Consider the following 16,611-nt stretch of genomic DNA (forward strand, 5'->3'; position numbering starts at 1 on the left):
AAAGCATCATTTTTGTTTTCAATATTTAGGGTAAGTCTTAAAATTATTCATAACGTTTCAATAGTCCTATTTAAGTACTTAATTTTTTAAAACCTCCTCAATGTTGTTCTGCAGATCCGTTAACAGAATTGACAGCGGCACAAAATTAAGATGATTTTGAAACGTTTGGAATAAAAATGATACATAAAAATAAATTTTAATTTTATCCTTCAATAATATCAATTTTTTACTATATATAATATTCAATTATTTTTTAATCACATCTAAGTAAATTACAATTAATTATATTACTTTCATTTTAAATAAATTAAATTTTTTTATAATTTTACTCTTAAAGATTTTTAGTTATCATGAAATATTTGTAAAATGATTAATATATAAACTTGTAGAAAAGAAAAGAATAATATATATACAATAAAATATAACTTATATCTTTTGTGTTTAATGTATTAAAATTCTTTAAAATTATAAAAAATAAATTTATTTAAAATGAAAGTAATGTGATTAAGTGTAATTTATTTAGATGTAATTAAAAATAATTGAATCCTATGTACAGAAAAAAATTAAAATGATTGAAAAATAAAATTAAATTAAAATTTATTTTTATGTATCGCTTTTTTGTCCTTAACGTTTTCGTCTTATTTAAGTTTTAAGACAACTTTAAGACTCTAAACATTAGGATAAAGACAATATTTTTTTTAAGAAAAACATGGAGCCATATATATCTCTTTCTTTTAGTAATTATATGTAGTTGACTATAAAATTTATTTACGTAGCATTTACCTTGTTAATGGGAATGGCAGCGGATCTTTTTATATTTTTGGTCCCAGGCCTCAGATCCAAAGCTCACTTGAAATTACATTTATGCGTATGATGTTTTAATTTAATTTATAACTTAATCTAGGCACCAGTTCTCTCCTCTGTTTGATAAATGTGCAATAAAATAAAGATCCAACGCTAGATATAAATATCCGGCAAGCTCACAGCTGCATTTGGTTTTTCTCATTTTCTTTAAGCCTTATATAAACTTGCAAACTTTGTGTTTACTTTTCTTGTTTCATAGAGGTTTAATCTAAGTCTTTTAGGAATTAAAAACAAAATTCGTAAATCAATGTGTAACAATCTATAATTTTCAATTCAAATTTGTTAGAACAAACAGTCTAACACAATCTTTAAAACATAAATTTCGTTTATTATTTGGAAGCATAAGGGTATTTAAAAAGTGTTAAACGTTGGATCAAATTTTAGATAAATTTTTTTTCAATATCATATTATTTATAGTATTGTGACTTTTGTTTTCAGTTTTTATCATTGAAAATTCATTATAAAATTTATTCTTTCGGTTATTCTTCACCTTTCTCATCTTTTCTACATGTATCATCATCTTTATTTTATTTTATAACTATCCTTTTTCACCTTCTTCATCTCCCATCTTCAGGCACGGACCTACATGGAACCATGGGGGGGCACTTGCCCCCACTCTCATTTAATTTTTTTAAACAAAAAAAAATATATACATATATAATATGCCCCCATTTTAAATTTTAAATGATCCCATTACAAATAAATTAAACTAATTATTTAAAACCTTGAATCCATTTTATCTTGCTATCATTTTGATTATGAGTTAACCTAATTAAATTTAGTCTTCTCTCATTCTCAAATCCTAGTCGTCACTCATTTATTCTCTTAAACTCTCTTCTTAGTTTCATATTTTCAACATTTTTTTTCTATTCCTTGTTTAGTGGTCATCTTGTCTTCATCAACAGGTAAATTTTAAATTCTCTATTTTGTTTTATACAGCTCTCTATGATTTTATGTTTTTTTTCAATTTTATTGTTTCTCTTTTCATATTTTCGATTGCAAATTTTAATTCAAACAATTATAGTTTAGGTATTAATCTATTTTTATATTCTCTTCATGAATTTATATATTTTATTTTATTTTTGATTTAGTGATCCTTATTATTTATTTGTTTATCTTTTATTCTATTCTATTATATATAATTATGTTGCATATAAATTTCTAAAGTGAATCGATCAATTTACTAATTTAGAATATATATTTTTTATTTTTAGAAATAATAATGGAAAAATATTTTAAAAGAAAGCTACCACTAGAATCTGAAGTCACTTCATTAGTCTCTTCTAATAAAAAAAAGTTTTTAAAATTCAATGTAAAAAGTTTCATAGTTGATCCTGAACAACGACCCAAAATTTTAAATTATGATATAAATGACAGAGATGAAATTAGACAAATTTATTTGTGAAAAGATCATTGTCAACCAAGAGAATATAATTTTCTACAAACATATTTTGGGACTTTTTTTGGTAAATTTAATGCTGATTGGTTTGATGAATTTAGCAATTAATTGGAATATAGTATTTCATAAGATGCTGTTTTTTATCTCTATTATTATCTTATGAAATCTGATAGTGCGAGTAGTAATGCTTTTATAAAAGAGCTCTTTTTAAATTTAAATTAATATATCTTTTGATAATAATGTGAATTATTTTTGCCCCCTTACCATAAATTTTCTGGGTCCGTCACTGCCCATCTTTATTTTATTTCATCTTCTTCCTTGTGGCTTATCTCTTCTTTAGTGTTATATTATATTCATATATTGTAATGTATTTTTGTATTTTATGCACCTTATTGTTATTCTTATTAGTTTGATAAATTTGTTTGTCGGATTGCCTTTTCTTATTATAGTTTATAATTATTAGACATTATCAATTATGTTCATATATAATTATTCTAGTTTACTAGATTTTACAAAAAAAATAAAATTAATTTTATATTTAGATATTGCATGTAAAAAGATTTTTTTATCTATCAATTATTTTTGAGTATAATAATATATTTTTGAGAAAATTTCATTCCCCTCTTCTGCGAAATGCTAAAATGACACTCCCATCCCCTCAATTTTATAAATATATATTTTTCTCCCTTCTAACTTTTAAAAAATCTCCTCTTTAATCCATTTAAAACTTTTTGTATTAACTAATGTTAACTTTATCCATTTTATAAGAAAAAATAATTTTTTAAAAAAAAATACCAATTACCAAAAATTTTATTTCTTATCATTAAATTTTGCTTACCAAAATAATCTTTAATAAATTATTCTTTTATTGATTAAATTATTTTTAAAAAGATTAATAATTATATTTTTTTTAAAATATCCTTCAATAATTTTTTAATTATTAAATTATAATTTTACCAAAATTTTTGTTAACAATTTTTTTATATTTTATTATTAATTTTTTGATATCTATATATATTATTTTAACATTAAATAAAAAATTTTAGTAAGATTATTTTTTAATATCAATATATATTAATTATTATACATATTAATAGTAGTAAGATTTTTTTATTTAATGTTAAAATAATATATATTGATATCAAAATATTAATAGTAAAACATAAAAATAATTCTTAACAAAAATTTTGGTAAAATCACAATTTAATAATTTAAAAATTATTGAAGGGTAGATATCTTAGAAAAAAAGTTTAATTATGAATTTTTTAAAAGTATTTTGGTAAAAATATAATTTTGTCAATAAAAAATAATTTATTAAAGGATATTTTGGTAAGTAAAATTTAATGATAAAAAATAAAATTTTTGTTAATGGGTATTTTTTCAAAAAATAATTTATTTTTTCTTAAAAAATGGATAAAGTTAATATTAGTTAACACAAAAAATTTAAAATGGATTAAAGATGACGTTTCTTATAAGTTAGAAGGGAGGAAATTGTACATTTATAAAATAGAGAGAATGTCACTTTAGCATCTCGCAAGGGAGGGGAGTGAAATTTTTTCTATATTTTTTTGTTTATTTATTATGTGAAAAATATTTTTTTTTAATTTTAAAAAAATATAAATTGTAGTTTCTCAAAAAAGATGTTTTTTTATTGGGTAAAGTACTAAATTGATCCCCTATGTTTGGGCGTAACCCTGTCTTGAAAAAGGTTTAAAGTATCTTATTTAAATCCAAAAAAGATTCATTTAGTCTACATATAGTCCCACCTTGAGGTCAAAGTTAAATAATTAATGGAATATCTTAGGTGACAGTACAAGGTCGATAATCTAAAGATTAAATACAAGCTATAAAAGTACGAAATCAATAATGGATGTCTTAATATATTTATTTATCATTTTTCTTACAATTTAAATGAAATATTTTCTATAGAACTAAGGAGAATATTAAATAAATGTATTGATGTATCCATGGTTGATTTTGTACCTTTGGAGCTTGTATTTATTCTCTAAATTATCGACATAGTAGTTCTTGCACTGCTATCACGTAGGACATTTCGTTAACTATTTAAGTTTGACCTTAAGGTGGGACTACGTTGAAGTTAAATGAAATTTTTTTAGATTCAAATAGGATACTTTAAAACTTAAGGATTAAAACAGAATTAAGTCCAAACGTAAGGGATCAATTTAGTACTTTATCTTTTTTTATTTTTTTTTGGTATTTTTATTTTTACTACTAAAAATTTACTAAACACACTAACAAATTAAAAAAAATCTAGTGATTTAATAACACCTAATAAGTACTTAATATTGTAATTTAAAATTCTGTAATCTGAAAAATGTTAAAACAATAATATTAAAAGCTTAATCTAAGCTTTATCTTTTTAGTAATTTTACATTCAAAAGTAATTTCGCCTAGGCCACGATTATAGTGTCTTTTAATATGGTGACTTTAAATGTCTATACATTGATCTACCAATCCAAAAGTAACACATGACATGATATCTTTTGTAATTAGCAATTTTGAATTTCACTTGACTAATATTAATGCTTAATTAATAAGAATAATTTTATACTTTAAACATTTTATGCAGGATAAAATGATTAGTTTAATTAAAAATAAAAGTCATAAATGATTATTTACTAATGTAAGAAAAAAATTAATGCAGTATAAATATTTTTAAAAGTTGTTATTTTTTAATTTTGGGCGGTGGTAGTGACTCCATTTTTGGCAAGAAAAAAAACGATTTTTCGATAATAATCTAAAAATGATTATATTATACTATAAATCATTTTTTATTGTCAAAAAATATAATAAATAGTCTAATTTTTTTCTTTTATTTATAGACCCATACGCATGCCATTATTTATTAATAGACCTGAAATTAAAACATGCCATCGATCGATCAATTTTTTATTTTGTATGGTTGGAATTTTGCTAGTATGAAATTAGATATGTGTGCTTATTTCTATACTAACATTTGTGAATATTTTATTCTTTAACTTTGATAAAAATAGACAGCAAAAATTAAAAAAAAAAAAGTATGAGGTTGAAGATGACTAGGGGGTCATGGGCCAGTCAACAAACAGACCCGACCCGGAGCACCAAGCCTTGTGGCCCAATCCACTATCTTCTTCGGAGGATGTTATGTGCTGCTCCATGGATGGTGGCTAATGGATCTTATTGAGCCTGAGGTTCCGCCGTTCACCGCTGGTGCAGCCTCCGGCCATTTGACTTGACAATGCCACTGCTTTCTCGGGTTACAAGGCTTACTCTTCAATGTCGTCTTACCCTCTAAAACAGCAACATTGTCCTGTTCTTCTTAGCATCTTCTGAACCGATCTCTATGGCTACCATGTTGGTCCGCCTTCAATCATAGGATGCGAAAACAGTGGCTTCAACAACCTAAGCGTCGCATACCCATTCTCGAGCCTTTAAACCGTAATTTCTGATCGGTATCCCTAACTATCCCACCACCACGGAGAAGTAGTTAGCAATACTCACGGCATCGTACATCTCCGTTCCTTGAATCTGTTGATTTCTTGATGTAACTTCTTTTGTTTGCTCTATTAAAAGGATTTTTTTTAGATAAAATAAAAAATATTGCTCCAAACTTGATTTTTTAATTTTAATTTTTTAAATACGATTTTTTTTTTTACATTTAGGGCAAGTTCGCCGTACTATCTGGCAAATATAGAATTAGCCTTGTACTCCAACGAACTTCAATACACTTCTTCATAAATATCGGATTGGATAAGGAAAAAAGTTGTAAGGTTAACGATGGCAACCATTATCATCGTTTTCAAAATACGTAAGAGTACACAGGAATAAGTCATTTTTTTTGGAAAATAGTGATTTTTTTAATTTTAATTAAAAAATTCTTGTTAAATGTGATTTATTCCTGTGTGCCTGTATATTTTTGAAGACGATGAAAATCATGTTTCTTGTCTGTGTACTTTTGTGTATTCCTATCTATTATTGGAGACAATCATAATGACTTAAAAATGGAAATTTCCGAAAATTTAGGCGAAGTTAGCCGGGGTTGGGCGAACTCACTCAAAACAAAAAAAAAAATTGCATTCCTGACATTAAAGTTGGAATATTGGATTTGGGAAAATAATAATTTTTCAATCCCGCGACATAACCAACAAGATTCTGCCAACTCCTGCCAATTCTTGTTTATGATTGGGTCTAATGGAAGTGTATTTTTTATGGCTGTGTCTAATAAAAGTGTCTTTGTGGATGTGTCTCCTGGATGTCTCTCCTTATACATGTGTATTCTAATAGAGATGTCTTTGATCGGATTGAGAAGGTGAAAATAAGATAGAGGCAGCGCGCTGCGGGAGACGGCAGCGACACATGGCGAAGGGGAAGGTGCCGCAGAGGTCCTGCAGAGAAGAAGATTGCCCATGCAAAGTGCGCGTTGCGGAGATGGAGATTGGTTGCGGAGGACACCGACACTGCCCAGAGGATCGTCAGAGGCGGCAGCGCAGACGCGAACCACTACACGCATTTCGAGTAGTGCAACTAACGGCTCGAGGCAGCGGCAGCAGCTCCACGGGAAGGGGATTCCGCGTGACGGTGAAGACAACAGTGGTGAAGGCTCCATGAGGTGACGACGAAAACAATAGTAGCGAAGGGGATGCGATGCGACGATCGTAGACGCGTAATGTGAGCAGTGGTTTTGTGAAGAGCATGTTCAGCAAGTGGTGAACGGTGGAGGCAGAGGATGCAACGGCAACTGATGCCCGAGTGAGGGAGAATGCATGGGTGAGTGACGACGACGCAGTTAAGAGTTGCTGCGGAAGAGGGTTGGGTGACACCTTCCTCGATTCATGTTGCTGCTCTCCTCGGCGCGGTTAGAAATCCTTATAATTCAATTATTTTATTAATTTAAGTCAATTCAATGTTAATTGTAATTAAAATATAATAATTAATTATTATTGACAATAAATTTACAGATACTATATTAGTATCCTATATTTTTTCATAATTTTTTTATTTTATTTCAAAAAAAATTCCTGTATTAAAATGTTCTTTGTTGTTTCTTTTTACATGTGGGATACCAGTTGTTGAAAATTAAAAAGAAAATAGATTCTAACAAAAAAATAATAATAATAATTTAATGTTATTAAAACTAACTAGATTACTATAACAAATAAACTACTTTAAAAGTGCTAAGTTAGTCAAACAAATAGTCTTTTCCTCCACATGCGAGCATCTGATGATTTGTTTATCCATAGCAAGTATAACCATCATAATTTGTGGACTCCATAAACGGCACCTAATTAGTTCTTGTTATCCAAATATTTTTTTCAATTATAATTACTTTTTAAATCAAAATATCTAAATATAAACTACATTAAAACAAACTTATACTTAATAAAATTAAGTTGAACTCAATCGTAATTTATAAGAGCTAAACCAAAAATACACATAATGGTTGGCCTAACTTGTAACTATTATCTATTGTATGTAAATTCTGCCTTTGATTTTAATCAAAGAACATATTCTAACCTAAAAAAAAAAAAAAATAGAAACACGGAAATTCGAGGTTGAAATGTTGAATACTTAAAATCTACACAACTCAAATATCTATCCTATTTTTTGTACTTAAGTTTGTGTGAAAAATATATATACTTTTTCCATTATATTTAAGATTGAATACAACTTTGGCATTTATTCCTTTGATAATTTAATCAAAAAACAAAATCAAGGGCCGTAATAATATTTGGACAAATCCTTCGAACCCTTGTTCATCTACACCTTTTCATAGGAAATATATAAACCTCCAAACTTTGTGTTTACTTTTCCTGCTTTATATAGGTCTAATTTAAGTCTTTCAGGAATCAGAAACAAAATTCATAAATCAATGTATAACAATCTATAAATTTTACTTCAAATTTGTTACAGCAAACAGTAACACAATCTTTAAAACATAGATCTAACCTTTTTCTTGATGGGGACACAGGAATAACCAAAACAAACATTATCCTTATGTTAGTTTGATTTGTTTCAACGGTTTTTCGGTCTCGAAAAACATCATTTTCAAGTGTCTAGTCAAATGTTTGAAGAAAATGGTAATAAGTTACTAGGCTAAAAAACCATGGACAAATTGCATTGGTATTAAAGCTACAAGAATGATTTGAAACGAGCTGCTTTCAATTCGCTTTAGAACCCTACATCATTGAGATAACTTTAAACCATAAAAGCATTACATTCTTTTCCAAGGGACTGTTCTAAGAGAAGAATCTAACAACATACATATACATGAAAAATAAAAGTTCCAAAACAAACTAATAACAACAACTTAGCATCATCAACTATAAGATCAAGCCTTCTTAGGAGACTTAGTGCCCTTAGATGGAGACTTTGGTTCCTTGGTAGCAGTTTGAGATTTCTTTGGCAACAGAACAGGGTTTATGTTAGGAAGGACACCACCATGAGCAATGGTAACACCAGCAAGCAATTTTCCAAGCTCCTCATCGTTCCTCACAGCTAACAACACATGCCTTGGAATAATCCTATTCTTCTTGTTGTCTCTAGCAGCATTCCCAGCCAACTCCAACACCTACAATAATGTTAAATTTCCCAAATTAAATTCCAAACCCTAAAATTTAATACGCAATGTAGTAATAATAATCGAAGATCTAAGAAGTAATTATAGCTCATTATTGTTATCAACAGATACCTCGGCGGCTAGGTATTCCAAAACGGCGGCGAGGTAAACCGGAGCACCGGTTCCGACGCGCTGAGAGTAACGGCCTTTCTTCAGGTAGCGTCCGATTCTTCCGACGGGGAATTGGAGACCGGCTTTGACGGACCTTGAGACTGGCTTCCTCTTGGGACCACCGCCTCTCCTGCCGGCGGCTCCTTTTTTGGTTTTTCCGGCGGGGCTGTCCATGAAGAAAGTTTACGGAAAGGATGAGTTTTTTGGGTGAGAAGAGAGTGATGATGATGAAGATGGTGGAAGCGATTGCTGTCGGGTTTGGATTTATTGAGGTTCGGCAGGGGCCAGGTGACTACGAGGATCAACTATGTGGACGGATTCTGAACGTTAGATTATATCTTAATCAACGGTTATGGCCCTTTTTAGTTTGTGATCTATGTCACTCCTGAATGGACCAATGGAATTCCAGTATTCTTTGTATCTTTTATATTTTTTCTTTTATATCAGAATTCTTAATTTTCTGTATTATTAATTTATTATGTATCATAATAAATTTAATTTATATTATGATAACTTTGTTTTAAATTTTCTGTATTATTAGGTATCATAATAAATTTAATTAATATTATGATAGCTTTGTTTAAAATATTTCAAGTTTTATTATAAAGATTTCTGTCCATTTTTTAAAGATATATATATATAAAATAAGCGGATGAATCTAATATGAAAAATTTTAAATTTTGTGAATTGAAACAAGGGATTTTTTATTTTTATAAATTAAATAAATATAATAATTATCGAAATAAATAATTTAAAAAATATTTATCAAAATAAATATTTTTCTTATCTCGTTTACACTTTAAAATTGTTGTACTAATAAGTGTATTTGATCGTCTAAATAATATTTGAGGGAGTCAGGGTCGATCTCACGAGGATTGTGGTTTGAAGAAAGCTATGGTTATCTTGCAGATCTTAGTCAGGCAAATAAGAAGGTTGCATGATTATAGAATTTAGGATTATTATAATAGGCTGCTAATACTTTAAGGATAGAATTGAGAGTTGGAGTTGCCTTGTCTTTCTGAATTAATTTTGGTATCACTGTCTTCTTTGCTTGTGAATGATGTCTTTTATGGCAGGCTGTATGTGATCAATGCTATGGGCTGTGGTCATTGATCTCCTCTGCTATAGATTGAACGCCATTGGCCGTGGTCATCCAATCCAAAGAAGGGTGAAGCGCTAGCAGTTCATTCTCTTGGCGATCCTACTCAAAACGCCACAGACAAGGTCGAATCTTACGGATCAGAGAACGCTGCTTCTTTAGATTCTAGCCTATACCACGGAGACCCTGAACTCCACAAGTTAAAACTATTCCCATTTGTTCTGAAAAATTGAGCAAAAGATTGGTGGGATATTGCACCCAGAGGAAGTATGAACACCTGGGATCAGGTTATTACCAAATTCCTAAAAAGGTTCTCTCCCTTGCAGAGATTGCCTAAGTCAGCAACAAATGTTTAGACCCCAGTCAGGACAGAAGTTCTAGACAAGGAGACTGTAGCCACACCTTTTGACGAGAGTTATAATGCTCCTAGACACCTGAGTAGGGTAATATTCCTCTTACTGAGTTGTTTGAGGAAGTGCAGTCCCAAATGACCCTCACATAAAGCATGAGGCTCTCTGAGAAGGTGAGACAATAGTCTTCACCAAAGAGGCCGAACTTCAGAAGTTTGCTACTGAGGGACTTATGGCAATCATGGACCAGAAGAATCCTGGGACTGCCATTGAGCACGCCCCTATAGAAGAGAATGAACCTCAAGTTGATTCTTCTCTAGGCGTGCAAGAGGAGTATGTGATGATCACAGAGCTCGCTCTTGCAGAGGTGAAAGAACCTCAAGAGCCACATTTCCTTGACATGTAGAAAGAACTCGCAGATGAGCAGTTAGCTCATTTCCCAACAGCCCTTAAGGAGATGCAAGTCAATATCTCTTTTATAGATGTATTGGAAAAAATGACCCCTATACGACCTGTCTAAAAGACATTCTTTTTGAAAAGAAGGATCTAAGGGGAGATGAAATAGAGATACTTACTGAGAAGTACAGTATCCTGATTCAGCATAAGCTGCCAAGGAAGATGTCAGATCCATGGAGCTTTCAGATCCTATGGACTACTGGAAAGATCATTTTTGACAAAATCCTGTATGATCTTGGGTTAAGTTTAAATCTGACACCTTCTACTGAGGTTGAGGCTGAATCTAAAGAAGTTGAAAAGGCGTTGAACGCCAGTGAGGAAGCCCTCACTACGCGTTCAACGCCAAGATGGTAGAGAGCTAGGCGCTGAACGCCCCTCACTGGGCGTTCAACGCCCATCCTGTCAGCAGAGCTGGCGTTGAACGCCAGCCAGGGAGCACTGGCTGGGCGTTCAACGCCCAAACATCCAGGAACTCTAGCGTTGAACGCCAGTGAAGAACCCCTCACTGGGCGTTCAATGCCCACACACCCAGGGAAGCTGGCGTTGAACGCCAGCAAGGATACCCCTGCTAGGCGTTCAATGCCCAAAATGTTAAAGGGACTGGCGTTGAACGCCAGTAAGGATGCACAGCATGGGCGTTCAACGTCCAATAAGCTAACAGATTTGGCGTTAAACACCAGTAAAAGCACACCTTCTGAATGCTCAATACCCACTCAAGAAATCCCTACCAAAAAATTAAAGGAAGTCAAGGCTCATATAGAGACCATAGATGTTTCTTTGTATGCACTTCTGCAGTGCAAGCGTTCTGATGAACACTCACCCTCATATGAGGATGAAGACACTGGAGAAGAGCAAGTTGCTCGGTACCTAGGAGCTCTTATGAAGCTGAATGCCAAACTATTTGGTACAAAGCCTTTTGAGGAAGAACCTCCATTGCTTTCCAAAGAACTCAATGCGTTGGTTCAGCAGAAGCTACCTCAGAAGCTTATAGATCCTGGACGTTTTTCTGATTCCTTGCACCATAGGCACCATGACCTCTGAGAATGCTCTATGTGACCTAAGGTAAAGTATAGTAATGGAGAAGTTGAAAATCCAAGAGGAAACAAGGATTACCTTGCATAAGGACTGGATGGTATTCAAAGTTCTTGACCCTCCACTATCCCCTGACAAGGGAGGCACTTGCATAAAAGATTCAGCATCCAAGCCTCCTCCCTTGGATGAAACCAATTCAATCCCTCCTAAGACCAAACATAAATTTGGTGTGGGATGTACACTATCCACAGAGGAGGAAGGCCCCAAAAGGAAGATACCTAGGGGCTGGAAAAACAAAAATATCCTTACTGAGGGCTTTTCACCATGGAAGATGGTGGTATTTTCTTATCTCATCGTGGTATTTACCATGGAAGAGGGAAGTGATAAAAAGGGACACCAATATAATGCTGCAAGCCCAACCCTGCCTTAGGCAGTGAACAAGATCCTGTCTCTTGAGCGTATTACACTATTCTATGAGAGCACAGGAAGGAAGCTCCCAGTAAGGAGTAAGAGACTATCTTCCTCCTTGAAAGGAGTTGTCCGTCAAGCTAATGACATTAAAGAAGCGCTTGTTGGGAGGCAACCCATCCTTAATTAATTATTTATTTCCTTTTGTTTTGTTTTGTTTTGTTTTTCTTTTAGGGTCATGATCATATGCAGCAATCAAAATAGAAACAGAATTCATAGCAATGAAAACAGAACACTTTGGACGGTCATTGATCTCCTCTGCTACAGATTGAGCGCCATTGGCCATGGTCATCCAATCTGACGAAGGGTGAAGCTCTAGCAGATCATTCTCCTGACGATCCTGCTCAAAACGTCACAGACAAGGTCGAATCTTCCGGATCAGAGAATATTGATTCTTTGGATTCTAGCCTATACCACAGAGATCCTAATCTTCGCCTATCATTCAGGATATTTTCGTTTACTTCATATTTTCGCCAAAAACTTGGTGCGCACGAATCCTCATATCTTTGTACAGCAGTACCAGCCAGTGCACTGAGTCGTCAAAGTAATACCTGAGCGAGTCAGGGTTGATCCCATGAGGATTGTGGTTTGAAGCAAGTTATGGTTATCTTGCAGGTCTTAGTTAGGCGAAATCCGAAAGTTTATATGTTTTGATGATAAGGGGAAACTATTCATAAAAGGAATAAAGAAAAAGGTCTAATATATAAATAGAGATAGGAATAGAGTTGAGGATTCGAGTTACTTTGTCTTTCTGAATTAACTATGGTATTACTGCTCTCTTTGCTTGTGAGTCATTTCTTCAAAGACAGGCTGTATGTGATTGACACTGGTTTGAGCAGCTGCCAATACTCCTCTAAATCTGAACCCCAAGTTTAGTGCGGATCCATTCTAATTGAGGGTGAAGCTCGTACAGTCCATTCTCCTTAATGATCCTATTCAAAACGCCACAAACAAGGTCGGATCTTCCGAATCAGAGAATGCTGCACCGTGGGTTCTAGCCTCTACCACAGAGACCCTAGTCTCCCCGTAAATTGGCTGAACTGATGTCTCGAGAAGTCTCCAACGAAGTCGTGGATTAGCCATCTGAGAGACGTATATTCAAGCTGGTGGTTCATCATTGTCTGATGAAAGACGCACTCTGAATCCATGTAGAATGTGATAACCTTATGCCAGTTCAACGCATTCATATTGATGAAGAACGAATATATATTTTAGAATTAATCAAACACGCATACTTTACACACTATATTCGAATTTTACATTGTATTTTACTTTCAGTATGAGTTTCTAAACCTCTTAGGTTGAAGGGAGAAGCCTTGCTGAGTCCTATGAACTAATAAAAGTACGAGATAATTTTTCATGTATTTCGTTTACATTGTAAATGAGATAAGACAGGTGGACGCAACACGTGTATTGTAAACGAGATACATGTATTTAAAAAAATTGAAAATAATAAAAAATATTAATAATATCAATAATCCAAACTTTTAGCATACAATTAGTACATAAAAAAGTTGGTAGAAGAGATTAAAATTGATATGTTTGATCAATTAGTACTAAAAAAAGTACATAAAAATTATGATCCAATTGGATTGATTTAAATTTCAAAAATAAAAACAACCGTTTGACAATTATTAGGAGAGATTGATAGGATAATGGGAAGAGAATTGAAACCGTTATCTCATACGTGAATAGTGTGGGAGATAACGTGAGAGATAACCGTTTCAATTCTCTTCCCACTATTCCATCAAACGGTTATCTCATCTTTTTGTGTTTTATATATCACATCAACTTCACCCTTCCCATCTTTCGATTTTTAGAAGTTGGCACAATTATCGTATTTATTCTCATCATGGAACTTAACCACGGTACGAATTTTTTATTTTTCAAATTTAAATAAATCCAATTGGATTATAATTTAATATAAAATTTTGTATGTACTCTTTTTGAATACTATTTGATCAAATATATCAATTTTAATCTCTCTTACTAATTTTTGTATGTACTAATTGCATGCTAAAAGTTTAGATTGTTAATATTATTAATATTTTTTATTATTTTTTTAAAAAAAAATTCTTAAAAAAATATATACATGTATCAGTGTAAACGAGATATTCACATGTTACGTCCACCTGTCTTATCTTGTTTACATTGTAAACGAGACACGTGCAAAATTATCTCATTTACAATGTAAACGCGATAAGAAAAAATATTTATTTTGATAATTTTTTTTAAATTATTTATTTCGATAATTATTATATTTATTTAATTTATAAAAATAAAAAATACTTGAAAGTTAAAACAAGAGAATTACAAAAGAGGATGAGATAGCTAGGTATATATATTTTTAGTAAGTAGGATAAAATATGTATTTTTTTAAAATTTAAAAAAATTATTTTTTAATATTTAAAATAAATTTTATTTTTATTTTTGTTGTTAAATTTTTAATAATAAAAAAGTAGTTAAATATAAATAAAAATAATACTATATTATCAGTAAATATTATTATTTTTTATTTGATCGGTAATAATTTTCAAAATTTTAAGTAAGGAATCAAAAACACTATGCTGAAAAGTTAGAAAAACGTGCCTCCACGTTTGGTTCTTACTGAGCATCAAACAAAAATTAAAGCTGCTGATCATAAGTTCCACAAATGAATGCAAGTCTTGTTACTGAAATCCTGAAACTAATTTAATTTGGTCATGCCTCTTCCTACTACTCTTTCCCGGCGAGTGGTATCAACGTTACTGTACGCCTCAAAGTGGATGATTCTATTGATTGCTACGGTGGTTCTTGCATCCTTACCCCCAACCTTGGCCTTCATGTTAGCGATATCTCAATCTTCACATTTCGTCACAATCCCTTTGGATTTTCCTAGAGATATGGTGCACTTGCCTCAGCAAGCTGTCACCACCAGCTTCCACATCGATTTCTTCTTGCCAACGTTGTTTGCTGCTTTGGTGGTTGCTGCTTCTACCTGCTTCCTTCGCGCACTGGCACCCTAGACACAGTCGTAGACATATGTTCATCTCATTCAATTTTGACATTTTCGTAATTACTTATTTTGTCATGCGTTGTAGTTTGCCAAAATTATTCGATGTTAATCTATATTGCACATATTGAAATAAAAAAGTTTTATTCTATTCCTTGAAAGATTCGAACCCGGGACCTTACATCCCAAAACTACCTTGCTTGCATATTTTTAAACATTTCTTCAATTTAATCACGCTGCATGAAGCATGGTTAATCAGTAACACGTTCCTGTTCCTTTTTCTCCCTCTATATTTTCTGTGAGAAGCCGTTGACATTATCGCTCAGTGCTCATTTCACAGTCTCAGTTTGACGTCGACGCGTTGAAATTTTCAAATCTCAACGCGAAAGCATGTCCGCGGTTCTCGACATGGCTCTCATGACATCATCAGTAACAAGCCTGGATCCGGAAACCGTGCCATCAGCCGCGCCGCTACCTAGCCACTGCTAAGGTACCTTGAATTTGATCAATTCTCGTTCATTACTTTATTTTCTAATTTGGATTATGGCGTTTTCAACGGCGATATTCTGTGGCTGCATAATGTGGGAAGCTGCAGAGTTTAGCGATAGTCGCTTTTGCTTTGGTCAAACCATTACGGAGGAATCTTCGGTTGAGGTGGTTTTCCGGCTCCAACTACCCTCTTTCCCCTCCCCGGCAAAGAATTAAAAGGAAAACAAAAAAGGTTCATGCGATCGCATAGTTGTCATAAGTCGTCTTGTTTTGTACAAGGGTTGTTAACAAAAAATTTTCATGGTTTCAGGGGAGTACTTCTTTATAGATTTTGTGGCAACTTGCATTAGATCTAGTAAGATGTAATCTCCGTTATCTACATATTCAGGCTGGGGATACTCTATAGATATGGTTGGCTATATTCAGGTTATTGTTTGTGCAGTGAATTTGATATGCATGTTGAGCTTAATTTCCTTCTATCTGCACTACTTGGAATCTTTATTGCCTTCTTGGGGTCGATTCCTTTACTGCATGAAAATTAATCTCTTCTACTGGACCGTACAACTGCAAGACAATTTTATGTCATTGTTGCAGTTGAGGCTAACGATCCATCACAAGCTACTATTAGATTTGGGGTTACTCTGTTTTAGATGCAGTAATGCTGTCAGTGAGAATCTTTATCAACAGGATAGTCTTTGGTAGAAACAGAGATTAAGAGATAAAGACCGAAATAAA

At 32.3% G+C, this 16,611-nt stretch overlaps 1 protein-coding gene across 1 annotated transcript; it reads right to left on the reverse strand.

Moving 5' to 3' along the window:
* Positions 1-8,401: 8,401 nt before the first annotated feature.
* Positions 8,402-9,269, reverse strand: LOC112787320 (histone H2A). Its single transcript, XM_025830357.3, has 2 exons — positions 8,952-9,269; positions 8,402-8,831 (listed from the first exon to the last, which is right to left on the reverse strand). The coding sequence occupies exons 1-2, from the start codon at positions 9,162-9,164 to the stop codon at positions 8,592-8,594; spliced, it is 453 nt and encodes a 150-aa protein (XP_025686142.1). The 5' UTR covers positions 9,165-9,269; the 3' UTR covers positions 8,402-8,591.
* Positions 9,270-16,611: the final 7,342 nt, after the last annotated feature.

The sequence above is a fragment of the Arachis hypogaea genome, chromosome 3 (genome assembly GCF_003086295.3).
Source record: "Arachis hypogaea cultivar Tifrunner chromosome 3, arahy.Tifrunner.gnm2.J5K5, whole genome shotgun sequence".
Lineage (NCBI taxonomy): Eukaryota > Viridiplantae > Streptophyta > Magnoliopsida > Fabales > Fabaceae > Arachis > Arachis hypogaea.